This window comes from Lepus europaeus, chromosome 7 (genome assembly GCF_033115175.1).
Source record: "Lepus europaeus isolate LE1 chromosome 7, mLepTim1.pri, whole genome shotgun sequence".
NCBI classification, from domain to species: Eukaryota; Metazoa; Chordata; class Mammalia; order Lagomorpha; family Leporidae; genus Lepus; species Lepus europaeus.
In genome coordinates, this window is record NC_084833.1 from 115,656,950 (window position 1) to 115,683,132 (window position 26,183).

General features: G+C 59.2%; 1 protein-coding gene across 1 annotated transcript in view; it reads right to left on the bottom strand.

Annotated features, from left to right (window-relative positions):
• Positions 1 to 521: 521 nt before the first annotated feature.
• KIRREL3 (kirre like nephrin family adhesion molecule 3) overlaps positions 522 to 26,183 on the bottom strand; it is a 111,749-nt gene continuing 86,087 nt past the window's right edge. Inside the window, exons 5-13 of the mRNA XM_062198461.1 lie at positions 24,128 to 24,278; positions 17,440 to 17,545; positions 12,415 to 12,563; positions 11,250 to 11,377; positions 10,574 to 10,700; positions 7,193 to 7,293; positions 5,241 to 5,439; positions 3,853 to 3,888; positions 522 to 688 (exon numbers count right to left, since the gene is read on the bottom strand). Of these exons, the coding sequence (XP_062054445.1) occupies positions 522 to 688; positions 3,853 to 3,888; positions 5,241 to 5,439; positions 7,193 to 7,293; positions 10,574 to 10,700; positions 11,250 to 11,377; positions 12,415 to 12,563; positions 17,440 to 17,545; positions 24,128 to 24,278 (1,164 nt within the window). The remainder of the gene's footprint in view (positions 689 to 3,852; positions 3,889 to 5,240; positions 5,440 to 7,192; positions 7,294 to 10,573; positions 10,701 to 11,249; positions 11,378 to 12,414; positions 12,564 to 17,439; positions 17,546 to 24,127; positions 24,279 to 26,183) is intronic.

Below are 26,183 nucleotides of genomic sequence, written 5' to 3' on the forward strand. Positions count from 1 at the left end.
TGGCAGGAGAGGTGGGACTGGGAGACCAGGTCTCCACTGTCCCCTCCACTCTGCCGCCCGACTTAGGCCTTGCACATGTGTGTCTACAGCTTGCAACATCAGAGTCCTGGCTACCCACAAGTTGTCAAGAGCGTGCAAACACTAGAGTTTTACTGCGGATGACTAAAGACCTTTAAAAATCTGCTCAAAGCAATTCCTTAAATGCCTTCCCTCCTGGGTGGGTGCCCTGCCTTTCTGGTTAGACCAGCAGCTCCAGGAGAGCAAGGGTCAAGGCGAGCCTCCCCCTCCTAGTTCTCTGCACAGTTCCCAGTCAAGAGTGTAAGTTTGGCTCCAAGCACTGGCTGGCGGCCCTGCAGGCTGAAGGTCATCCTAGCCCAGGTTAGCATCCGCTGAGTGGCCATGCGCTGTCAGACGTCCCGCGGGCACTGCGGATGCCCCAGTGCCTCAGACCCATCCCTTCCCCCGGAGTGCGCAGCACTGGTCACTTCGCTCGCTCTTGCTTGCTTGCTCTCTGGGGCAGCCTAAGCCTGGCCTTTTTCTTTGTCCCCCCTCCCTGAGATCCCGGGTCTCCCTCCCGTACTTCTCTGGGAACGGGCACAGCAGAAGGCCACAATGGTTGCCATCAGGACGAGGAAGGCCACGCCGGCTCCCACGGCTACCCCGATGATGACGGCCATCGGCACGGACTCTGTGGGAGAAACACAGGCACTGGTGAGGGAATGGCACAGCTCGCCCAGGTCCCTCGGGTGCAGTCCCTGATGAGCTGGGGCCAGGCCACTTGCCACATGGGGCCCGCCTGGGAAGATGCCTGGGTGGGGCCTGGGCAGGCACAGGCAGAGTCCAACAGGGGTCGGGTCTCCTGGGACTGTAGAGCCGGGTGGAGGACACGGGGTGGAGCAGAGGGCGTGAGGAACTGGGGGAAGAGGGCAGAGACAGAGAAGGGAGGGCCGAGGGAGAGGGATACTGGAGATGAAGAGGGAGGCGGGCATGAGTTGGCCGCCTTTGGGGTTAACCAAGCACTGTCCCATCACACAGTGCTGGCGAGTCGCACGTCCTGGCTTTTCTTTGAGAAATGGCTGAGGCCCCTGTCCTGCCTGTCGGGTTTGCACCTTCCTGCTCTTGCCTTTCCCAGGTGCATGGGGGATGCACGGGCACTCTGGCGCTGGGCGAGCTCTCAGCTCTGGGGCAGCTCCTCCTTGGGGCCTGCTGGGCATCAGGCGCTGTAGCCCCCAGGCGTCCATGTCCCAGGGACTGGGGGTGCAAGAGTACAGCTCCCCCACTGCCATCTCTTTAGGGAGAAACCCCACCAGCCCACTCCTTCTTCCAGGCTAGCCCCTTGAACATCCGGCGCCCCTCCCCAAGCCAGAGGGACAAGCCCTCACTCCCTGCTGAGTTTCCATCTCCTGCCCTGGGGAGGGTGATGGGGACCAGACAGCCCTGGCCCTTCTGTGGCTGCACAGGGGGCCTGAGCACACCCTTTGGAGCCCAGGAGTAGAACTAGAGAGTGCTGGGGCTGGGGGACTCTGCGAGCCACCGAGTCCAAATCTCCCACGTCACAGAGGGAAGGGAGTCCGGAGAACTCGAGAGACATGGCCAAGGGCACACAGCTTCAGTAGAGTCAGGGCAAACCCAGATGGTCTCCTATTCCTCCCTCATCTTGCTTGCCCTCTCCAATCTTACCCGGCCCCATCTACTGCGTCCCATGGCATCCTCCAAGGCTTGCGTGCAGCCCAGGCTGCCGATTGTTTGAGTTTTGGCTCCATCACTTCTTCTGAGCGACCTACTTTACCTCTCTTCTCTGTAACATGGGGTAGTAATGGCGCCTTCCCCAGAGGGCTGCATGTGAGTGGAATGAGTGGAGCCGATAAGGGCCTTGGAAGAGAACCTGGTACCTTGCCCTATTTCAATGTGTTTTGCTCTGGGTATCACATGGGATGGGGGAGCTGTGTTAGGCCAAGTCCTTAAAGAAGAGGAAAGATCCTTAGCACATGGAGCTTCCCCCCTCCCCACCCCACGGCCATTAGTACAATGACCCGCGCAACATGTAGGTATCGGGTCTGGCTCTGTGGGCTAGCCTCTCTATGTTGCTTCCTTTAAAGAGAGGAAGAAACCCTCAAACCCTGGAGCCTAGAGGTGCTGCTGAGAGGAGGTGTCAGCGGCGTGGGAGGGGACACTTGCCCGAGAGAGCCGGCTGCCCCCGGTTGACTGTGTGTGATGACACTGGGTCATTCCCCTGCCACCCCAGGACTCTCACCCAAGCTCACCTGTAACCTACCTATTGGTGGCCAAGGCCATCGAGAGGGTGACAGAGGAGGCAATACTCAAAGATTGGAGGGAGAGGTGTTGGGCTGGCCTCAGCAGCCAGCACTGAGCAGAGGGACCTGCCCTCAGCTGAGCTTCCTTTGATAAAGAGGGGCTTCTGTCTCTGGGTTTCAATCCCACTGGGAAAGGAAATTGCTTTGGAAGCTCATTGTTCTATGCTTTCGAGTGTTCACAATTTGGGTTTGGTTCAATTTCTCCTTGGGTTCCTAGAGAGTTTCCTTGGGAAAACTGGGGGCTGGTCACAGCTGAACTCAGGTCCAAATCACAGCCGTGGACAGTTCTTAACTGTCAGGTCTCGCTGGCCTGTCTGAAAACCAGAGAGCTGGAGCAGCTGTATGGGTCTGGGATACCTTTGCTCCCTGGTACCTTGAACCCATGTTTCCAGCTGTTGTTCATAGCCAGCAGGAGGGGCATGGTCTCAGCTGGAGACTGGCCCGCAGCAGGTGTGCAGGGGAGGGGGCGGGGTGGAGGAGGAAGCTGTCTGGGCAGCTGGGCCTGGAGTAGCCTCCCTTCCCAGTTCCCAGTGTGTTTCCTCCCTGCCTGGCTTCTGCCTGGCCATAGCATCCTTGGACGTTCCCTGGGGAGGACCGGAGGGAGGGCTGCCCTTGCTTAGCCTCCTCACCATTCAAGGCGGGGGCACTGGGCACGAGGACTCTGAGCCACCAAGGGAAGCAGGCAGGTGTCAGGGAGCTCTGGATGAATGTGAGCAGACGCACGTGAAATGCAGACAGCAGGGACACGCCACCCCTCGGCACCAGGTGGCCACCAGGGGAGTTGGGAGAACACAGCAGGGGGTTGACAACTATCTGTGTGGCCCCACCCTGCACTGCTGCCCTGCAGAGGGGAGGGGGAGGGGTCCCCCGTGGAGCTTATTCAAGGAGATCCCAGCGGCCAGGGCTCAGTGTTGCAGGAGAATCAAGGCAGAAGATGCCCAAGTCTTCAGCTTGGCCTTAGTGCGGCCCCTGAATCTGGCTGGCTCTGTCCTGCTTCTTTATCTGGGCTTCTGCTTGGGGCACGGGGCCAGAGCAATTCAAACCAGGGAGCGCTGTGCCTGTTCCTGGGGAGAGAGCACTGCCAGCACCCCCAGTCTGGGGCAAGGGGTGAGCGGGCAAGCGGGGGTCAAGCAGGCAGCATCCTGGGAGCCAACGGCCAAGCTGGTGAAGATGCTGAGAAGCAGGGAGAGACCAGAAGTGGAGGAGGCCAGACCAGGGCCAGGACCAGGGCTCCTGAGAGAAAGGTGCAGGAACCAGGGCTGGGGAAGGGGGAGACCCGGGGAAGAGGGAGACCCGGGCCATGGCAGCAGACAACAGCCAGGTCTCTGGGCTCCCTAGGCCCCCCGCCTGGCTGGAGCCCCTCTCCCGGCTGCTCTGACTGCACTAAGCCCTCAGTACCGACACCTCGGGAAGGCAGAGAAACTAGAGGCCTGCACCTGCATGGCCTCCCTACCCTCTTGGGGTCCCCTCCCCCACTAGCCAAGAAGTCCCTCCCCTCCCCCCTCCAGGGGCCAGTTCTCATTGTCTCCTTCCGTACCTGCTTCCAGCCCGGCTCCCGACTTCATTTCCGAACCTGTTTGGAAATAAAGCAAGCGTCCACAGCCAGAGCCTGGCTGGCCAGGCCGGGGCGGGATGGGGGATCGGCCCCTGGAGGGGCTGTGGTGGGGTGGGGGTGGGCTTCCCTCCTCAGTCCCGTCTTTGGGACCACCCTGCAGATCCAGGCTCGCCCGGCTGCGCTTGGAGTTGATTCAGGCTGACTTAGAGACTCCAGCAGGGGTGGGGGTGGGGCGAGAACACCGAGGGGAGGGCACGGTGGGGGGATGAGGGGAAGACAGGAGGGTAGGCAACAGGGGGCCAGGGAGGGTCTGGGATGTTGTGTGGATGATGTTATGCAAATTATGTGCAAAGCGTTATGCAAAGCAGAGCCCATTCCGGAGGAGGTGTTGGGAGATGAGTGTGATCACTGTGGGATCCACTGAGGCCCGAGAGGCCCAGCTGGGACCCCCCCCCCGCTCGGCCCACAACCTCTTGTCCAGAGGGTCAGGCCCCGCTGAGCACGAATCCTTGGTCCATCATGGCTGAGTCCTGCCGGCCAGGGGCAAGATCTGCAGCCCCGACAGGCAGAGTTCCTAGGAGACCAGCGCCGCCCGCCCTCCCCGCGCCGTGTTTCTCTGCGCTGCCCCCCTCCCCCGGCCCCGAGTCTCTCTGCTTTGTGCAAGTCATAGGCACTCAGTCGGTGCCCAAGAACTCTGAGCCAGAGACTGGCGTTCCAGGCATCTCCCTGGCCAGGAGCTGAGACAGTCGGCCGCTGGGGTCACGGTGGCCTGTGGCTTCTTTCCCGCCCCTCCCTTTCACCCACCTGCTGCTCTGCGGCTGTCTGCCCAGTGCTGCCCTCTGGCGGTGGCTCCTTGGGAGCGCAGCGCCCTACACCAGGGAGTGAGACAGGCTAGCATCCTCCTTAGCTTTAGATTGAGCACCTTCCCAGGGACTTCTGGGTGACCAGCCGGGCCAGGATGCCACACAGCCATACCAGCGTGTCCTCGTTTTGCTTGGGCAGAACATCCGCTAAGGGCATTCACTGGGTGCCAGGCCAGGGCCCACAAGGGAGGGCTGCAGGCACGGAAGACTGTGGGGCGGCTTCTCATGCCGTGAGCCCGGCTGCACCTGCAGCATTGCCCTGGAGCCCATCACCCCGAGCGGTGTCCCTCTCCTTCTGGATTTCTGGTGGAGCTTAGCGTCCTTTCCCTCTGCAGAGAGCCCTCTGGCTACGGCTGTGTGGCCAATAAGGCAGAGCCCTGTGCCTTGCTCTCTGCCCTGCCCTCTAGCTGCTGGCAGGTGCTCTTGGCATGCTGCGCCCCAGGGGCTGACCTGGGCCAGGAGGGGCCCTGCCGTCCCTGTTGCCTTGGCAGCCCTTGCAGTCCTCACCTTGCTCCTTGAGCCGAATGATCTCCGTGTCGGAGCCGAAGCTGTTCCAGGCGGTGCAGTTGTAGATGGTCTGGAAGTCGGCCCGCACGATATTGCTGATGGTCAGCGTGGAGATGACCCCCTCCTCCGTGCTAACCGTTTCCACCGTGTAGCGCCCTGATGTCCCCGACTCCAGAACGTTCTCTTTCCAGGACCAGGCCTGCCGAGGGAGTGGGGGGTGGGTGGTGCAGATCAGTAGAACACCCCGCCAGAGCCGCCCACAAGGGACCATGGTGCTGCTACCACCCGCCCAGGTGCCCACGGCCAGGTTCCCGCCCGCTACCGCGCGCCACCAGCACGCGCACACACACACATACAACACATGCTACAAACACCATTGCACACACCTACACAGACAGCACCACACATGCACACATACCACGAACATCCGTCCATGCAATACACACACCCATCCACAAGTGCAGGTTCAGATACATGCACGCACACCACATGCTACAAACACAGACATCACCTCGTGGGTCCACGCGTCCACTCGTACGCGCACACACAGATTGGGCCCGCCCCAGAAGCGGACGGACGTGGGTCTGCCCTGGGAATTTTTTTTTTTTTCCTAGCAGAGGCACCGCTCACAGGTGCACCCCTCACAGGTGCTCTCTGGCGCTGCATCTGGCAGTGCCTGGTACTGCGCCTTCTTTGCGCGCCCCAGGACCCTGCCTGGCTTTGCTCCTGTTTGTGGGAGTGTCCTTCAAGCTGCACTTGTGATGTCTTCCTCCGCTTGGTTCACAAGGATGACAGTGTGCCTGGTTTCAGCATCGCCCCTGGCACACTGCACTGCACACACCCCAGCCCCGCCGGGACATGCGGTGTGGAACCCGCCGTGCAGGCTGGGGCCCAGGGCTCAGGACCAGCCGCAGTGGCCCCGCCAGTGCCCTGGAGGACACTGGCAGCATCCCTGGCCTTTCCTGGTTGTGACCCCAGTGGCACCGCCGGCCCCAAACACCGCCGGGTGTCCCCCGGGGACAAAGTTGCTCCCAGTTGAGAACCATGAGTTCAGGGTTGAAGATCTATGGGAGAAGGGTGGTATGAACTGGTTCACAGCCGTTATTGTTGCAACATACAAACACAGGGAGGCCCGGACATTCGCTAGAGGCCTGACTTCTTGCAGCGTTTCTATGGATCTCCCAGACAGTGAATGAACAAACACCCGAGACAGTGGCTAACAGCAACAACACTCTGATGAGATCCCAGCTCTGGGTGCTCAGCCCCCACCATCCCTGGCCTGGCTGCCCCCCAGCAGGAGTGTCCAGGCATTGGGGAGAATGAAAAATAACCTTTTCCCCAGTAAGTGCTATGAAATGCTCACTTTTCTTTGTTTGCATGCTTGAATTTCTGCCAGTTTCAAATGGATTTCAGTGCAAGACCCCCTTTTACAAAATGCAGACCCACACAGCTGCCTTAGCTGCACCACAGAGATACAAGTTTTGAGGAAGGGAGGGAGCCTGGAAACTCTTGATCCACGAGGCTGGACTTCTGGGATGGCCAGGGGCCTTGGGGTTAGGGTGGTGGTGCGGAGTGGGGCTGCTGGCTGTAACTGGCGCTGTTGAAGATGGCCAGAGACCGGCTTGGCCCCAGGAGAGGCAGACATGGTTGGCCTTTCCCTCTACTGCCTTGGCCATATGCCTGCTCCTGGCGTGCAGACTCGGGTTAGAACCATTGGTGTCTGAGCTCAGGGCTGTGAGCACAGCCTGTCCTGAGACAGGAGCTGCTGTGACTGGGTCTTCACCACACCTTTCCAAGAGAGGCAAGCAGGTGTAGTTTTCCCCACAGAGGAGCAGCAGGCTCAGAGGTGTGCCCCGCCTGCCCCCACCCCAGCCCTGCTGTCAGCAGAGGTGACCCCAGGAGCCCATGGGAGTGGGGGCGGGGGCGCTGGCCCAGCCTCCCCGGGCACTCACGATGCGGTCGGGCGGCGGCGTGCTCCGGATGAAGCACTTGATCTGGCCTTTCTCGCCATGCAGAGCGTGCTGGGTCTGGGTGCTGGAGATGATGGGGGGTCCTGTTGGGAGACAGCCTCATGTCAGGGACCCGGTAAGGCTGGGTCCCCGGCTGGCGCCCTCTTTGCGGGGTTTCTGCATTCAGTCAACGTTTACGCAAAGCCTGTGTGTGCAAGGTGAAATGCAAGGTAGGGGACTCCAAGATGAATTGGGCATTCTGCCGTAAACCTCTCAAGGAGCCCTGAGTGAATGCTTCCAAGTCCCAGGAAAAATAAATAACAGTAATAAGAGGTGGCGAGTGTTAGCACCACAAGGCGGTGCAGAGAGAGTGCTAACCGACTTCAATGGAGAGAGAATAATTCTGTGTGGAGGAGGTGGTAAGCTTGGGAACGGGGTGGAGGAGGTGCGGGAGCCAGGCTTCGCTAACAAATGTCACCTGCGCCTTAGCCGGCCGCGGGCTCGCAAGTCATTTCTAAGACGTCCAGCAGATGGCGCTCTTGCCTAACAAACTGAGTGTCCGGCTGGAGCAGGCCAATCAGGAAGAGGAATGGTGATGCTGCGCTACCCAAACTGGATTCACCCTCCCTGGGTGGAAAGCCCTTGCACAGTCGCAGCCTTTATCCTGTGCCTTTGCGGGAGATCCCTTAGTAAGTCCACATGCACTCACCTATGAGATAGCCCAGGTGAGACCACGACTCCGAAACCGACCGTTCCCATACCAACCTCATGGGCATCAGGTTCCCAGTGTGCCTATCTCGTTGGCCACACTGGGCAGCCCAGAGAGTCCACTTGGAGCGGAGCTGTCCTACAGCGTTTCCTGCCTGCTTCTCCCTGTTACCCACCCTAAGTGTTCCCTGGTGGTGAGAGGGGCCAGGAGGAGCGGCTGGCATAGCCATTTACTCTGCTAACCTCCTGGCTGGGCTGGGCGGCTGCAGGGACGGGAGGAGGGATGCAAAGCTTTTGCCCCTTTCCAGGGCCCGTGGTGATGGGTGGGATGCTCCGACAGCAGCACCCAGAGTGAGAGCAGGGGGTCTGGAGAAGAGGCAGAATCACGTGGGAACAAACCAGAAGATACTGCTGTTTATCAGCCACCTTCATGAACGCACTGTTGCAGCTCCTGCGAGGAGCTCACAGCCCAGTGGAGGAAATGTCCCCGGGAGACACTCCGGCGACTGCTGCTGATTGAGGAGGCACGTGACAGCTGCCGCCCGCCTGCAGAGGGCATCAACAGTGGGCTGAGGCCTGAGGGCTCCATGCTTGAGCATGGTGCTGTGGCTGGCTGCCAGGCTGAAAGGTGACGCCACCACGCAAACTTGCCGCTCACGTCCCGTCCCGTCCCGGGACCTGGGGGTTCCCCAGGGGCCCTCAGGATTCCACAAGCTATCAGCCGATGCCTGTGCGTTCACGGGCTTCTTCAAAGAAAGCAAAAAGCACGACAAAGGGAAGTGCATCTTTTTGCTCCAGCCTGGTTGGAGGCAGCTCAGGTGAGAGCTATGCCCGCAGACGTCCCTAGAGGGCGCTGGCGGGTGGCCAGTCTCACGCCGTAGGCTATGGTGCCAGACTGCGGCCCACCTGATCTCCCACAGTAGGGACAGACTGGTGGGGGCTGGGAGGCTACCCTCCCTGGGGGCCTCAGGGCCAGGCCACCCTAGTCCAGCAGCAATAAAAGAGCAGCGTCCTGACTTGGTTCGATCCTGCCGGCTTCTCTCTGCTTGGCAACCCGGGGGAGCTCCTGCAGGGAGAGTGGAGGCACAGGAGGGGATGGGAACCCCTTGGGGACACAGATTACACTCTGGGGAGATGCCAGGGCTCAGGCTGTCCCTGCCTTGGGGAGAAATGTCCCTGTTAGGCATGCGTTCCCCAGGGGGCGTTCTCAACTTAAGACGCCTCTTTCAATCTCATTTGGGAAATGCTGGAATGTCTAAAGTGACAGCCAGATGGCAGCCCTTCCTTCATCCACCCCTCATCCCCAGGAATGAGGATGCTCTGGGAGTACCTTCAGGCTCAGGGGCCCTGGAGGGCAGGGACCCCATGGATGTGAGGGTGTCTGGCCCAGCTGGTGGCCACAGGGATGGGCAGGGACAGGCAACTCCCCAGTGCCCTCCCCAGAGCGGGCAGCGGGGGCCTGGCGGCTGAGCCGAGTGTCAGACAGCGGCGGCTCGGCAGGAAAAGGCTGCAGCCGCGTTGCCATGGATATATGGAGGCGCGATCAGATGCTGTTATTTTTAGCCCTGCGGTGCCAATTTATTGGTGGGGTCCTGGGGACACACAGGAAAGACAGGAGGGCTCTAAGTCAGAGTTCTGTGCAGGGCACGTGCTCCCTGAACACTGGCTCTGGGGCCTGGGGGCTGCCACCCCTGGGGGAGTAGAGAGTAAGGGAATAGGAGGGGAGGGGTGCAGGCTGGTGGGGACAGTGGAGGGGGAAGGTGGGGTGCCATCACCTGCTGATGCTTCTTTAGCACAGGGGAGAACAAATGAGGCAGGCCGTGGGCGGCTTCCCCAGGGGAGAGGGGCTAACTGTGAGAACTCAGGTCAGGGAGCCCCTTGCTAGGACCCTGCTGTGGGTCAGGGACCCGGAGGCCCTGCAAATAGGGGTCTGGGCTCGGGGCTTAGACTGAGGCAGACTATGGTGGGGGCAGGGGCGCTCTCTCTCTCTCTCTCTCTCTAAGCCGTAGCTCCGTTCTCTCTGGGGATCTCTGTCCTGGTGCTGCAGTCTTCTTGGGGCAGACCTGAGCTAGGTCCCAGCTTCTCCAGGAGCAGCTGTGTGCCAGGGACAACACCCGGCACTGAGATGCCATCACCTAGGCCTGGGTGGCCTCACCCACACCATGGCACAGGACATTGTCTCCCGGAACAGTCAGCCACCGACCTCCACTGTGAGAACTCTCTCCTGCCCAACTGGCTTTATCATCTGTAGCAAGATGCATCCCCTGCCCTCAAGGGGACCTGCATCTTGGGTCTCATGGGGATGGGGACAAGTGTCCTTGGTTGTGTGGCTTTGTTGCCACGGGAAAAGGCTCCTTTTGGACCCCATGGCCACTGTCATGGTGGGTGGCCACAGGGTACATAGGGGTCTATGTTGGACCCCTATCTCCTGGCCAGGATAAGGCTCCTCAGCTACCACCATGGGGCTGAGCCCCCTTCAAAGGTGGTAAGGAAAGAAGGAGGTAGGCAGAGAGCTAGCCAGGAGAGAGCCAGCCTGGCCTCGACGGGGACTCCAGGAGGTGGGTGTAACGGCTGCTGACCCAGAGCTGGGGGTACCACGAGGCCCAGAACTGGTGACAGCTTCCTTGGGTCCCTCTCCCCTGCCTCCCACCCAGGCTACCGCTGTGGGGGTCTTACCATTGACAGTCAGCGTCACCTCACGCTCCCCAGCTCCCACCCGGGGTACCACTGCCCGGCACACGTACTTCCCAGCATCCTCCTGGCGGACGGATTTGAGGGTCAGGGTCTTTTCGTTGCTCAGGACCTAGGAGAATGGTGAGGATTAGATGCCAAGAGGAGCAGAAAGCTCACTGTGTTTTGGAGCCAGAGGGCCTGGGGGCAGACCTGGGGTGGGTGGCTGTCGCCAGCACCACAGTCAAGGCCAAGGGTGCTTGGGTGTGTTCAGTTGGGACACTGCTTGGGATGCCCACTTCCCATGGCACAGTGCCTGGGGCCCCTCCCCTGATCCCACACAGATGACAGGCACCTGCCACCTGCATGGGAGACCCGCAGGGAGCTCCAGGCTTCCGGCTTCAGCCTGGCACAGCCCTGGCTGTTGTGGCCATTTGGGGATTGAACCAGCGGGTGGAAGAGCTCCGTCTGCCTGTCTCACTTTCATTCTCTGAATTTGAAATAAAAATGAAAACAAAGGAAGGAAAAAGAAGCCAAGGGGTAGCTGGCAAGAGAAAGCGCCGGACGCAGACGGTGACACCGCACCAGTGTCGGGGACATGCTGAAGCCCCCACAGGCTGACGTCCCCAGTCTGGCAGTGGGAGGGCCCTGGAAGGATGCTGTGGCCTGAGCTCAGACTCACCACGCCGGAGCCACGCTTCATCCACACGATGGTCAGGGATGGGTTGCCGGTCCAGGCACAGCTGAAGACGGCGTCGGAGCCCAGGTCCACGAGCAGCGACTGGGGCTCGGAGGTGATCCGGGGCCCAACTGTGATGGGGAGGATGGGAAGGAGGGCTCAGGTGGGGACTGGAGAGCTCCAGGTCCCTCCTGGCTGCCACCTCTGCCTCCTCCCCCACCCCACAAGCTGGATAATATGAAGGGAGACCGCAGGGAACCTGTGTCCCCTCAATCCACTTCAGTGCCTTAGATTTGAGGCCTCTGCCCAGGGGGGCCTGGGGCCAGGGGTGGGCCTCAGGAAGTAGGAGGAGACCCAGTTCTCCCCTACCACGGAGACAGCAGGTGCTTGGGCTCAATTTCTGCTTGGGTTTGACATGGGGCTGCCTCATCCCCTGCCTTCAACCCTGGTGCTACCTGGCTTTGGCAAGTTGAGGAAGCCCCACTCCCGTGTAGGGGCAGGAGGCCTTCTTCCTGCCTTGGGCCTGGGATGAGGACCTGGAACGCAGCTACCTGACACATCTGGCTCAGCTCCCCGAGCTGTCCCAGCAGCCCTTGCAAGGAGGCTCTGGGATGCCATGAAGGAGGCAGGACTGTCTCTGCCCGGACCCCTTCCCTCTGGGATTCCCACTGGTCATCTCAGGTCATCCCTTCTGGGGCCTCTCTTGGCCTCCTGTCCGAGCTCGCTGAAGCAGACCAGCCCAGGGCTCCACGTTCCTTGCCTCCACTCAGTGCTGGAGTGGACTCCTGGAGACTCCCCTAGGTGCTCCCTGACCTCCTAAACCTGCAGCCTTGGCCTTGGCCCATGGGTGTGGCAGAGAGTCCGGCCAGGCCACCAAGGCGTGCCCCTTCCAAGAGCAGACTGAGCTTAGTGGAAAAGAGTGGGGCCGAGAGAAAGCCTGCAGAAGCGTAGGGCACAGGGCCATGGGTCCTGCACGAGGTCCTGATAAGAATCCAAACACACAGGGAGCGCCACACAAGGGGGTGTTCTGTAAGTGCGCAGCGTTCTCAGTTTGCGGCACGGGATGGTTATACCACCCACAATGAACGCAGCCACAGCTTCTCCAGCCCCAGGCAGAGACCACGCCATGCCCGCTCCCCCAGGGCAGCACGCCCAGCCTGGCACTCACAATATACGTCCACGGTGCGGCTGAGGTTGGTGCTGCCCAGGGCATTGGTCACCTCGCAGGAGACGGGCTCGGAGAAGTACGTGTAGTCCACGGTAGTTCGGTACAGCTCTCCGGATGCCTCCTTGATGACCTGGCCTCGCTTGGCCCACCTGCAACAGAGGCCGAGCGTGCCAAGGCCGTCCCTCGGGGAGCCAGATGTACTCTGGAGGAGGGGCTTTGTACACGGTGGCACTTGACAAGTGGGTTATTTCGGAAGAAGGTAGGTTGGTGATGTGCTTTGTTGGCTCATATGCCTGGCTACACGATGGATAACCCCACCGTGGGCCTGCAGACAGCTGCACACACGTGTGCACACACATGCACACATATACTCACTCACACACACGCAGCTGTGAGGCTCCAGGAAGCTGGGTTTCCAGGCAAGGTGAGCAGCTGCAGGAGAGACATTAACCAGGAGTCTTCCCCATCAGCTCTGCCCTGCACCTGCCGCTATCCTGTCCCCTGCCCTGCTCCCTCTCCCCAGGGACTCCGGGCAGCCTCCCTCCTAGGCACGGCTCTAGCTTTCATCGCTGCCCAGCCTCTGCCCTCCCAGCCTGGCCTTGGTCCTGAGGTCACAGCTCTGTTGGCTGGGGTTTGGAGGGGGGCAGGGAGGAGGGTCCTTTCATCCACAAGTCAGTGCTGCCCAGGCGTGGCGTGGCCCTGGCCTTGAGGTGATGACCACTGCGTTGGACCAGTGGCCATGCCGCCTGTAGTGTGCACGCAGCCCTGAAGCCCTGTAGCTGTGTGTGTGTCTGTGTGTGTGCATCTGCGTGTATGTTGTGTGCATGTGTGTGTGTCTGTGAGTGTGAGCATGTGTGTGTAGAGTGTACAGTGTGTATTCGTGTGAGGGCATGTGTGTGCATCTGTGTGAGCACGTGTGTGTAGAGTGCACCATGTGTATTCGCGTGAGGGTACGTGTGTGTGTCAGTGTGAGTGTCATGTGTACATCTGAGTGCACACGGTGGGTATGTGGGTGAAGGCTCACGCACATCTGTGAGTGTGAGCACATGTGTGTGTGTGCGCCTGTGTGTGAAGTGGGGGTTTTCCTTACATGTCCCCGAGGAGACAGAGTTCTCAGCACCCCCCGGTTTAATCGTGCGGACAACACTTTATTTCTTAAAATCGGAGAACTGCTAGCAGGGTTCTTCCCACAGCTCAAGCCTGTTTTGGGGTGTTTGCAGAGCTGGGGTGCTTCCTTGGCCACTCCATAACCCCCGACTCCGATAACCACAGCTTCCCCCACCTCCACCTCTGCCCTCCCCTGCCTCTGGCTCCTCCCCTGCGTCTGGCCCCTGCCCCATCGCTGGCTCCTCCCCTGTCTCTGCCTCCTCCTCATCTCTGGCTCCTCCCCTGCCTCTGGCCCCCTCCTGTCCCTGGCCCCCAAGGGGCCCTAGATTCACTTCTGGGCTCAGCCCAGCCCGTGGGGCCCTGAGAGACTGCCGCTTCCTTGCGTCCCACGAACACCTGCGCTGGCAACATGTGGTTGTTATCGAGAATTAATATCGAGTAATGATTAAGAACACGATTAATAATAACAATTATAGTTTCTCAACAGAGCAAGCCATAGCTCCCTGAGAGCTTAAGGAGCTTCTCCACAAACCATTATGAGTTATTCATGAGTCGTTTCCACTTCTAACTTTAATTGAATGACCAGACTTAATAGCTAGGCACGGCCCCTGCCTGGGGCGGAGGAATTCAGTTCCAAACGCACAGCTGGGGGCCCGAGTCCAGCCCCTCTTCCCTTCTACGCTCTGAAGCAAGGGGCTCCGGTGCTGGGGCTCGGGAAGGAGGCTGGGCTGGGGCTGGGCTGGGCCCAGCTGCCCTTGGTCTGATGGACAAGCCCGCAGGTTTCTTCCCCCAGGTGCCTGGAGAAGGTGGGCATTGTCCCCCTCCAGCCGCGCCCAGGGGAGGGGAGCCCCACCATGTGACCTGGAGAGCTCTGGGGTTCCCCTGCAGGTCTGGAAGCCCCACATGTCAGCCAGGCTGGCCTCTCCTCTCATCGTGCGAGAGCCAGAGAAGGAAGGGTCAGCAGGCCGAGCTCCGCAGGCCGGGCCTTGCCCTGTTGGGGCGGAGGAGGGGGCAGGAGGGAGGCCTTCTCTGATATCCTTTCCCAGGTGCTCCTGGACACCCCGCCTGGCACCTGGCTCCGCCCCTCCCCCTCCCCTCTGTTCCCCTGTCACGCCACAGAGACCCTCGCGGGGTCCCTTCCAGAAGCACAGAGGCTCACAGTTCTGCATCCGAGCCCCCTGCCTCAGCATCAGAGCCCAGGAGCAAGTCCCGGCCCCTCCCTTCCGGCTCCGCCCCTCGCTGGCTCCGCCCCTCGCCGGCTCCGCCCCCACCTTGCTGCCTCCACCAACCTCCCAGCCCCTCTGAAAACGCAGTCTGCTTAAGCTGTTCCCAATCAACGTCTACTTTGGTCTGAACAAATGTAAGAGGATTGTTTATATGGCGGAATCCGGAGGCCAGCGGGTGGGCGTGTCAAATGGCGGACCCCATCCCTCTGTCTGCCTGGGGGATACTCAGAGTCCCCAGAGGTGAGGGCTCAGAAACATTTCGGGCTATGCCTGGGGCCTGTGCTGCTGGCTCGGACTCCCGTCCCTGCGGGCAGCTGGCAGGGTAGCCCCCACGCCCACCCCACGACCTCTGCCTGGGTGCAGGGCTGGAGAAAGGCAGGTGGATGGAGCAGGCAGGAGGCGATCCGGGCCAGCGTCAGGAAACAGATCCTGCAGTCTGGTCAGCGCGCTTCTGTGATGAGATCTGCTATTAATGCTTTTCCTTTGCATCTTTGCATTCCAAGGCGGCAGGGAGGAGGAGCAGCTGGTGTGGGAGGAGGCCTCCCATCGTGCAAGGGCTGAGTGGGTGTGGGTGGGCACAGGCACCTGCTGCCTCCTCTCCTCCCGGCCTCTCCCCTTCCTGCCTTCCCAGGCTCTTCCACCTTTTCCTGGGGGCTGGAAGGACCCTCAGAGGCCTCTGGAGTCCTGAGGGTGGCCAGTGTGGCGCAGAAGCATTTACAGGGCTAATTGGAAGGCGGCCAGGGACCTCTGCCCTCCCTGCCTATCTCGGTTCCTCCTCTGCGTCAGGGCTGACCCTGGAGGACACGGTGAGCTCCAGGACAGGGTGAAGAGGGAGGAAATCCCTCAGGGCATCTGTGGCCTAGAGACATGTGCTTGTCTTGTTTGTGCACAGTCATTAACTTCCTAGCTTGACAAAGAAAACTCCAGGGGCTGGTGCTGTGGTGCAGCAGGTAAAGCCACAGCCTGCGAGGCTGGCATCCTATACGGGGGCCAGTTCAAGTCCCAGTTGCTCTGCTTTCTTTAATGCGCCTGGGAAAGCAGAGGAAGATGTTCCAAGGAGAGTTAGATTAGCTCCAGTCACGGCTGCCTCCTTCACCCAGATTCTCCAAGTGCTAACATTTAGCCACAAGAGCTTCGTCACGACCTGGCCCCATGTGGGTGTGGGTGGACAGCTTTTCATCATTACTGTCTGCTCTGGGGAGGTGGGTGACCTGGGTGTGTTTACCCGGCCTGACTGGCCGGAAGGCAGGTGTGGGTGGGGTTCTGGGCCTTTGGGTGGAGGCTGCTAGCTCCTGGGGTGCGCTGCTCCACTGTCTGCCCAGACTCCCATCAGCAGATCCTCAGCTGACCTGGTGCTGGGCAGTGAAGGTAAATGGAGGTTGGAATTTGTGCAGCTGGTCTTTGAGGCCCAACAGGTATCCAGGGGACGGCTGTGGGGGTGTTGAGGGGTGGGGGTGTAGGTACCCAGGAGATGGCTGTGGGGGTGCTGAGGGTTAGGGGGTGTTTGCTCAGGTGGTCCGTGGCAGAGGGAAAGGAAGGAATGCCCTGGGAACTGGTATTAGAGGTATTTTCTGAGCATGTTGTGCCTGGTGTTTAGGGGCCCTGGGTAGGGAGCTGGGAGCACTCAGCGAGAGAAGCCAGGGCCTGGCAGGTGCAGGGTGGAAGCCAGAGACAAGCAGCCTCACTGGGTTTTCTTTAGTCACTTCTGATGGAGGCCAGGCCCCAGCCAGACCAGACCTTCCCTGGACCCTCCTGGGACTCCCTGGAGATGGAGTCTTTTGCTCAGAGGGGACCCTGGAGATGTTCTGTTCTCCCTTCCGCCTCCAGTCCATGGAACGGCTAACTTGGACAGGGCAGATGGGTTTGCATCCTATTTCAAAATATCCTAGGGGATAAAGCCCCGATGCCCTGCCTGAGTTTCTGAGTCCTGTGTTGCTTAATTATCCTTTCTGCAGAGAGTCACTTCTTTCATTCGTCCAGCATCCAGCCTGCAACTCTGGCCTGTGTCCTTGTATTCTGTTGGCTGGAGCCACCCTGCCTCTTGTCTTCCCTGCTGTCCATCCCCCTGGACTGGCTTTTTTCTCAGTCTGGGGCCCTTGGCACCTGCTGAGGCTATAGCTTAATAACCCAGATCCATGGCTTGTGTGCGTGTGCGTGTGGGGTGGGACCTGGGCTGCACTGTAGAGCTGTGGCTAGGGGGGAGGGCAGGGGGTGGGGGAGAGCGAGGAGTGGCTGTCGACACATTTAAGGAGCACCTGCCATGCACTGTGCTCCATGCTGAGAGCCGTAAGTGACTAAATTGCAATTCGAGAAACTCGGTCAAAAGGCAGAGACAGGCATGCAAAAGGCAGGTGCCTTTATCAGTGCAGCGAGCGGGAGACACGCAGGAGCCTCGGGTCTGTGTGATCTCAGGCGCCCTCCGACCCTGCCCAGGTGCCTGTGACCAGCACGTGCTGGGATCACGCTCTGATCCTTCTGCTCCTCCTGCTTGCTTGAACTCATGTCCCGAGGCTGTCTCCCTGCTTTCAGAAGTGCAGGAGCGTGAAGGGAAGGAAGAAGCCCGCTGGCCAGCTGGTGGGCAGGTGTAGGAGGAGGGAACAAGACACGGAAGCCTGGCAGGTGACACCGCATGTGACAGTGACGGGGTGCAGGGCGGGCGGCCAGGCTGTGCCCCTGCAGCACTGATGCTCACCTGTACTGGGTGACAGCCGGGTTGGCCTTGGCAGAGCAGTGGAACGTGACCACGTTGTCCTCCAGCACTGGCTGCGGTTCCACTGACAGGTTGACAAGCGGGGGGTCTGGAGAGAGAGGAGAATCATTTGTAGACTGTGTGAAGAAGGGCTGCTGGGAGACCCCTGGCTTTTATGGAGAGGAAAGGCCAGAGAGCCCCACCACCCTGGGACCCTACCCTAGAAGATGGAGGGAGGGGGGTCTTAGCAGGAGGCTCCTCCCGTCCCTGGAAGTGCCTGCCTCAGACCGTCGTGTAGGGGCATCAGAGCCCTGGGGGGTGGCAAGGCCTGGTGTGGAAGTGGATGTGCAGCCAGGGCCCCAGGAGCTGCTGCCCAGCTTCTGGTTTTGGGTAGAACAAAACTCATCAGCAGGAGAGGTGCAGCGTCCTGGGGGCATGGAGTGAGCGGGGACTCACGGCCCCATCTCGATGCAAACTGTCCGTCTTTGAAACGTCTGTTTATTATCTCTTTGTGTAAAGGTCCTAGGGCATCTGTTCACTTGAACGTGGCATTGGCACCCTTTCGTCAGCCCTGGTTGGCGTCACCAGGCCCTCCGCTCCCTGGGCTGGGGCTCGGCTTCTCATTTGTCATGATAAGAAGCTGAGCTCTGGGGTGCCAAACGGTGGGAGGGGAAGGAGATGGGAAGTCAGAGAGAAGGAGAGACACTGGGAGACAGGAACCAGAGATGTGAAAGCCGACGGAGGGCACAGTTGGATTGGAGGCAGCCAGAGAGGGGCACAGAGGAGAGAGTGGAGAAGTGGAAACCACGCAGGGAGACCTAGGGAGAGAGAGGCAGAGAGACAGACGTACAACACCAGACTCAGAAATGCAGAGGGAGAGAAGAAAGAAAAAGGTGCAGGGAGCAGAGAGACTGACAGATGTCCAGAGACTTTGCCAGGCAAAGGTTTCACACTGAGAGCAGAGAAGCCCAGGGGAAAGCCAGCACAGAGACAGAACCGATGGTGTGTTGGGGAGGAAGTCCGAGCAAAGGAATGCCGATTGGAGACAAGAGGTGAGGAGAAGCAGAAACTGCTGTGAGGCAGGAAGATGGACGTAGAGCCCGCAGAGGAGACACAGAGTGATATCAGCCCTGGGAGGGGTCTCGGCTTGGCCTGGCTCTGCCGAGAGGGGAGCGCTTCGGCGGCCAGCCCTGGACCTTCTCCAGAGGCTGGTTCCCTGTGGCTGCCAGGCCTTGGTGCTCCCAGGGGGAGGGGAGAGGACAAGCCAGCACCTGTGCTTCCTGCTTGCCATGGCCTGCAGGTCTGGCTGGAGTTCAACTCCAGGCTGAATTAGGAGGGCAGGGTGGGTCTCACGGCTGAGCTGGGGTCCTTGGTGCCTGTCTGATGCCAGTCCCCCTGACAGGCAGAGCACGTGGCTGGAGGCCATGGGTGCTTTCTAGCTCATTTCTAGAAGATGAAGTGCAGAAGCCAGCCACTCGGAGGCCATTGGGGAAAATACTGACCCCTCTGAGTCCCCTAATGTGGACCGCAGAGGGTTAAGACTCCAGCCTGCCCAGCCTTGCCCCTGTGTCAGACCCTTAGAGAGTTATACCCACAATACCTGGCTGTGAACCGAGCCTGCTTGACCCTAGAGCAAGCACCCATTTGACTACTGGCCACCCTCCCCACTCTCACCGATGGCTGGGGCTCCCCAGTGCCAGGCACAGGGCAGGGCCTGGGAGGAACCCGCTGGGGCTTCCTTGGTGTCCATAGGGGTCCACAAATTAGGAAGCAGGTGCTACCGGAGAGGCTGGAGAATGACCGGAGAAGTGATTCGGCCATCTCCATCTTGCTTTTGAAAGCACAGCTCAGGAGGTTGCAAATATGAGAATGCCCACGAAGACTTGCCTCCCTCGTCCCAGGAGAGCTCCAACTGTGGGAACCCCGGGAACCCTCCTTAACTGCTGCCCGCAGGAGTCCAGGCAAGGCTGAGTCAGGAGTCCAGACTCTCCGTGCAAGGCTGGCTGCCGACTTGTGCCTGGCTGTGGCTGGAAAAGCACTCCCTGGGGCGCCAGGGTTGGGGAACAGCCATGTGGATCCAATATGTGGCTGGCCTGTGTCCTCGTGTTATGAAATCCAACACTGGGGGTGGAGGACCTCAGTCTAACTCAGCCTGAGGAGGTGGAGAGTGCCAGGTCAAGAGACTCAGGGACGTGCCACGGAACTTGGGGGACAGAGATAGGTGTTGTGGCCCAGTGGGTTAAGTCACAGCTTGTGACAAGGGCATCTCATATCGGAGAGCTGGTTTGAGTCCAGGCTACTCTGCCTCTGATACAGCTCACCACTCATGCTCCTGGGAAGGCACTGGATAATGGCCTCTGCCACCAGTGTAGGAGACCCAGATAGAGTTCCTGGCTCCTGGCTCCTGGCTCCTGGCTCCTGGCTCCTGGCTCCAAGCTCCTGGCTCCTTAGCTGTGGCTTGGTCCAGCCTCAGCTGTTGCAAACATTTTGAGAACGAATCAGCAGATGTAAGATCATAGCTCTCTCTCTCTCTCTCTCTCCCCCTGCCTTTTAAATAAATACATAAATGCATCTTAAAACAAAAGCCCTGGGGGACCATTCCAGGTGGCCCGTCCCTCACCTGAGTGTCCTTTACAAAGTGATCATCTTTCGGGAGGCAGAGTGGCACAGTGAGCACCTGTTGGAGGACATTCTACTGCCTGAAGCTCTGTCCTGTATGTGCTACCCTCAGTTCACCCCAGGAGGCCCTTATCCTGCCCCTTCGTCCCCTCTTTGCAACATCCTCGTGTGTCCTGAAGGGCCCCAGGAGAGTGGGCCCCGGTGGTGGGGGTCCCGCACCTGCCAGTCTCCCCACAGAGCCAGGCCTAGGTCTCCCGTCTCTGTAGCCCTGTCCTCTTGAAGTGCAGGATATGAATTTTCAGGAGTCTGCCGAGCTCCAGAGGTATAAATAGTTTATGTCATAGCCAACTATTAAACATGATTTCAATCCCACTTGCGATGTCGGCTGCATAACACACAGGAGGGCAGCTTTGATGTAGCTGGTGGAGCTGAGATCCCGGGGGACAGATGTTCCAGCTGAGTCTGTCAGTGTCTCCGTCAGCAGCATGCGTGCGTGCGTGCATGTGTGTGTGTGTTTGGAGGAAGTATTGCGTGGAGGAGGGGAGTGGGGAGAGAGGAACTTCATGACTCAGTGATTTGCTAGCACATCCATTCGAAATTTGGCAGCTGGGCCCGGAGTCCAGATGTGGCGAGGCTTTGGGGGCGTTAAGCCTTCCCTCCCATTACTCAATCTGGGGGCTTTGTCTTCCGTTGAGTAACATAGAAAGACCAAGGGAAACAAACAACAAATGTGCTTTTGCTGAGTCTGGATGCTTCTCGGTTGACTGAGAAAATGAGCGGGTTTGCAACGGCAGCTCTGATCCAGCCCGTGGTGTCCGCAGAAAGCAGCTGGACGCTCCCTGAATGCACAAGCGAGGAGGAGTGTGGGGGAGGAGAGAGGGTGTGCTCTGGCTTGCCAGGCACGGAGACGACACCCCCAAGACAGGGGAGACAGGGGGCTGGGGCAGCTTCGTGATGAGTCCTCCCCTGCCACCTACGACTGTGAGTGGCAGGAGCAGCTGGGCGTGCAGAGGGCTCGCCGGGCGTCAGGCACGCTGCTAGGGCTTGACACCGGTGAGTGGATTCGTCCTCATTGCAGCCTTCGGAGGTAAGCGTTATTACCTCCGTGTACACAGGAGGAAACCGAGGCACGCAGAAGTTAACTAACCAGGTCAATGTCACTCAGGAAGTGTCCCATCCAGGAAGAACTGCCACAGCCAAGAAGGGGGCCCACCTAGGAAACGAGGCTCCTGGGTTCTGAGCCTCCCGCCTAGTGTGGCTCGGATATCCTTGGAAAGGCTTGCAGGAGGCAGACCCTGGCGCCTGCGCAGCGTGGCGAGGGGATGCTCTTGCTGGAGGGTGCCTCTGGGGGGCGCGCTGGGCTTGGGCTCCGATGATGGCTTTCTTGTTGCAGGGAGAGGCTCTCCTGGGTGATGGACAGTGCCCAGGGGCAGGAACACAGCTTCTTCCCACCTGCCTCCAGGGCCCGGGCTGCTGTCTCAAGGAGCCATCTAAGTTGTTTCTTTTATAAGGGATCGTGCAGCTGGCATAGAGGATGGGGCCACACAGTGATTGCGAAAGGTGACCGGGAAGTAGGAGGCTTGGGTGTCCGGTGTCTCCCACCCTCACTCCTCTCTGATTTGACTTGGGGCTTATCCATGATCTGTCCCAGAGCAGGAAGGGATCTTGAACATCACTTGGTCAAACCAGACTGGGAAGTGGAGTTCCTTGGAACAAACTTACAAGCTTAGGCCAACCCAGTACATGGGTGTTGGAGCTGGAGCATATGACCCTGCAGCTTCTGCCTCCTCTTAACTGTGGGGCCTAAGTTCCAAGTCCTAGCTCCTCCCAGGCAGAAGCAGGTGGTACTGAGTGCCAGGGCCAGGGGAGGGTGGAATCTAGGGTGCAACATTTAAGGAGGTCCTCCTTATCAGGGCCCACCGGTGTACTCATGGGACCTTCAGAGTAAGCACTTCCTTAAATGTCACAGCCCAGGCTCCTCCCTCCCTTGGCCCTAGTCCCAACGCCAGTTCCCAGTAGCTCCCTCCATCTCTCTTGTTCTAGGTTTGAAAACAGCTCTGCTGCTCAGGGCTTTTATTGGATGGGGAATGGAAGAAAAATCCTTGGGTCTGTGTGCATGGGAGAGCAGTTGTGGGGGGAGGTACAGGTGTATGGGGGGTCAGGGGGTTTGCTAATGGCTGTGGCAGTATAGAGAAGACAAAGTTTTCCCCAAGAGCTCAACCTTTGTGTCTGGGTGTCTAAAGCCCAGCTACCTCTATAACCTCCTCTTCCGCCCTCTAGAATCCACACAATGTCAGCCAGGATTCTAGACCCAAGGTGGGAACTTCGGCTGTCTGGCTGCCATGACGGGTTCTCAAAACCCTCAGGGCTCCAGATCCCTGGATCTCCTCTGCTGCTTTCCCAGGCATATTAGCAGGGAGCTGGATCAGAAGTGGAGCAGCCGGGACATGAACCAGCACCCGTATGGGATGCTAGCGTTGCAGGTCGCAGCTTTACCCGCTATGCCACAAGACACTGGCCCTATGCACTTGTTTTAAAATGAATGAAATGCTAAGGAGGTCATGATTGACAGCCTGTAGCTCCAACCTTGTCATTCATAGCCTTATGGTCAGGCAGCCCCAGCTGGCCCCCCGGGCCACAGCAGGGGGCTGATCTAAGGGAGGAGATGTCCACTTCTTCTTCTTCTTTTTTTTTTTGACAGGCAGAGTGGACAGTGAGAGAGAGAGAGAGAGAGAGAGAGAGAGAGAAAGGTCTTCCTTTGCCGCTGGTTCACCCTCCAATGGCCGCCGCGGCCGGTGCATCACACCGATCCCAAGGCAGGAGCCAGGTGCCTCTCCTGGTCTCCCATGGGGTGCAGGGCCCAAGGACTTGGGCCATCCTCCACTGCACTCCCGGGCCATAGCAGAGAGCTGGCCTGGAAGTGGGGCAACCGGGACAGAATCCAGCGCCCCGACTGGACTAGAACCTGGTGTGCCGGCGCTGCAAAGTGGAGGATTAGCCTGTTGAGCCACGGTGCTGGCCAGAGATGTCCACTTCTGAGTGTATGACACTTAGGGGACTTTTAGGATGTCCTTAAGAGTCTCCTTTGGCTGACTTTTGAAAGGCTGTGCTGGTGGGAGTGTAAAGCATGGTTATGGTCGAGATTGATTCTAACCAACCATGTGGAGCAGAGAGCAGTTGCTGGGGTGGGCTCTGGAAAGGTAGGCGGGTGGGCCTGGAAATGGCCTTGGGCAAGTCTGATCGGCCTTTTTATGCCTGTTTCCCCAGATAGGGACCATAGTCATTATGCCTTCCAAACGATCACGGTAAAGGTAATGAGACAAAGCTCATAAAAAGCACGAGCTGAGGCCGTCGCTGTGGCGCAGCAGGTTAAAGCCCCAGCCTGCAGTGCCAGCATCCCATGTGGGCACCGGTTAGAGTCCTGGCTGCTGCAGCTCTCTGCTATAGCCTGGGAAAGCAGTAGAAGATGGCCCAAGTCCTTGGGCCCCTGCACCCATGTAGGAGATCCGGAGGAAGCTCCTGGCTCCTGGCTTCGGATTGGCACAGTTCCAGCTGTTGCGGCCATCTGGGGAGTGAGCCAGAGTGGAAGACCTCTCTCTCTCTCTCTGCCTCTCTGTAACTCTGCCTTTCAAATAAAATAAATAAATCTTTAAAAATAAAAAAAGCATGAGTTGCCCGGCAGCTGATCTTCTTCCTTTACCTCCATGTCCTTGGCCAACCCTGCCATGGGGGTGGCCCAGGACACCCTCCGCAGTGCCCAAGGCTGCTCACCTGTCCTGGAGCCCTCAGTGCCCTTCAGCCCCCAGCACTTGGCCTTGACTCCCTCGCCCACAGAGGGTGGGGGTCCATCTGGCTAAGCCAGCAGCTGGCCACACTGACCCGTGTAGAAGCTCCACCTTGTAAAGGTGTGGAAATGTAGTTTGCAAATGAGGTGGCTTCACACGACAGTGAGAAGGACAATATGGCCCTTCAGCTCTGTACATACCCACCGGCCGAGCCCCAGTGGCCCTGGTCATGGGCAGGGCTGCCACTGGTTCCCACCCCAGGCCTGGCAGGGCCGTCCAGTACTCACGCTGGATGTCGATGGTGACCGAGGTCTCCTTTCCTCCGGGGATGGCTTTGTTGGTGGCGCGGCACACGATGCTCTGCCCGTTCTCCACGTCACCAGGGGAGATGAAGAGGGTGCTGACAATGCTTTCACGCTTGCCATCGCGCAGCAGGGTCTGGGGGCGGGGAAGGGAGAGAAGCCTTTGTGTCACCGGCCTGGGATGGCCTGTGTGGCCAGGAGAGGGCCGGGTCGCAGCTCAGAGAGGAGAAAGGCAAGCCATGGAAAGAGGGGTCAGCTCAGGTGAGCCAGGGGGACCAGTGTGGCATCACCCATGGCTGCCTGGCCTGGCTGAGCAGTGGGCTGTGGAAGGAAGAGGGAGTGAGTTTGTCATCCTGTATGCAAACCGGCCTGGACAAGTAGGCCAAAGGCACAAAAGAAATGAATGGAAACGAATACGCATCTGTTGCACCTCTACCACCCCGGTGAGTCTCAGAGTCTGCAGGAAGTGAGGGGCGCCAGTCTTCTGTCTGGCATGGCGGGAGGGGCAGGCGGAGGTGTGTGGGGACGCAGGAAGATTCCGTGTACAATGACCTCTTGATTATTTACCTATATGAACTCTTTTCTTTTTTTAAGATTTATTTATTTATTTGAGAGGTAGAGTTACAGAGAGAGGTAGAGACACAGAGAGAGGTCTTCCATCCACTGGTTCACTTCCCAGATGGCCACAATGGCTGGAGCTGAGCCAATCCAGAGCCAGGAGCTTCTATCGGGTCTCCCACGCAGGTGCAGGGGCCCAAGCACGTGGGCCATCTAATACTACTTTCCCAGGCCATAGCAGAGAGCTGGGTCAGAAGTACAGCTCTGACCCATACGGGATGCTGACACTGCAGGAGGAAGCTTAGCCTATTACACCACGGCGCCCTATACAAGCCCTTTCAACTTCTTGTGTCATTTCACTTTCTGACCTCATCAGAACCTCAACCAAGCTGTAGGCAGGACAGGTGACATCACCTCCCACTTGACATGAGAGGGGACAGGTAATGCTGAGGGGGACTTCAGGACTGGACCACACTCACCCTTCTCGTTGGTGGTAAAGCAAATACCAGGGCCCTGCTGTGGGTTGAGCTATAATCTCCCCACATTCCTGTCTACCCAGGACCTCAGAACTTGAATAGGAAAGAAGGTCTTTGCAGATTGGTTGCCAGTAATCCATTAGGGACCTCAGGATGACACCATCCTGGATTTACAGTGGGGCCCAACTCAAAGGCTGTGTGGCCTTTTTAAGAGAAAGCAAAGAGACAGAGGAGGAGGCTGTGTGAAGTGGGAGGCAGAGGCTGGAGTGAGGCAGCCACAAGCCAAGGAATGCCAGGAGTCCCCAGGGGCTGGGAGAGGCAGGGAAGGATCCTCCAGAGCGAGTGGACGTCTGTGGTCTCGAGCACCTGGGTGGGGCGCTCAGTGACAGACAGAAGTCCCACAGCCACTGGTCTCCACCCTCGTTGTTTTTCCGCAGTGTCATCCAGCAGTGGGTGCCCTCCCCTGCACCCTTTTCAGCTACCTCCCCACCAATCTGGGGCTCCATTAAGGCAGGTGTGCTGGGAGGGGCAGGGTTGGGGGTACTTCCAGGTGGGGATTGGCTCAGCCCTGAAACACTTAGCTCCCTCCAGGGCTGGGTGCTGGATGCAGTCTTGTTTTGCTCTGATTGGAGTGAGGGGGTAGACTAAGGAATCCCACTTCCTGAAACCCTCCCGTGGACTCACAACAGCATGGTCTAATTCTCGCCAGGGCCCTGCGGGGCAGGGGGCGCTATTGCTACTGTGCAAAAGAGAAAACTGAGCTCAAAGGGAGTTAGGGATTTGCTGGGCAGAGCTGGCTGCGACCCTGAACTATGACGCCCTGCCCACTTCCCCGAGATGCTTGGGGTGCGGGAACGGTGAGGAAGATGAAGCAGCCCCCAGCGAGGTCCAGCCACATGCAGCCAGCCCTCTGGTCCTTCTCTGTGGCCTCCAGCACTGGGTAAACCTGGCTGAGCCTTAGTCTACACTGGTGTATCCTGCTTTGGGCCAAGCCAAGGCTAGGCATT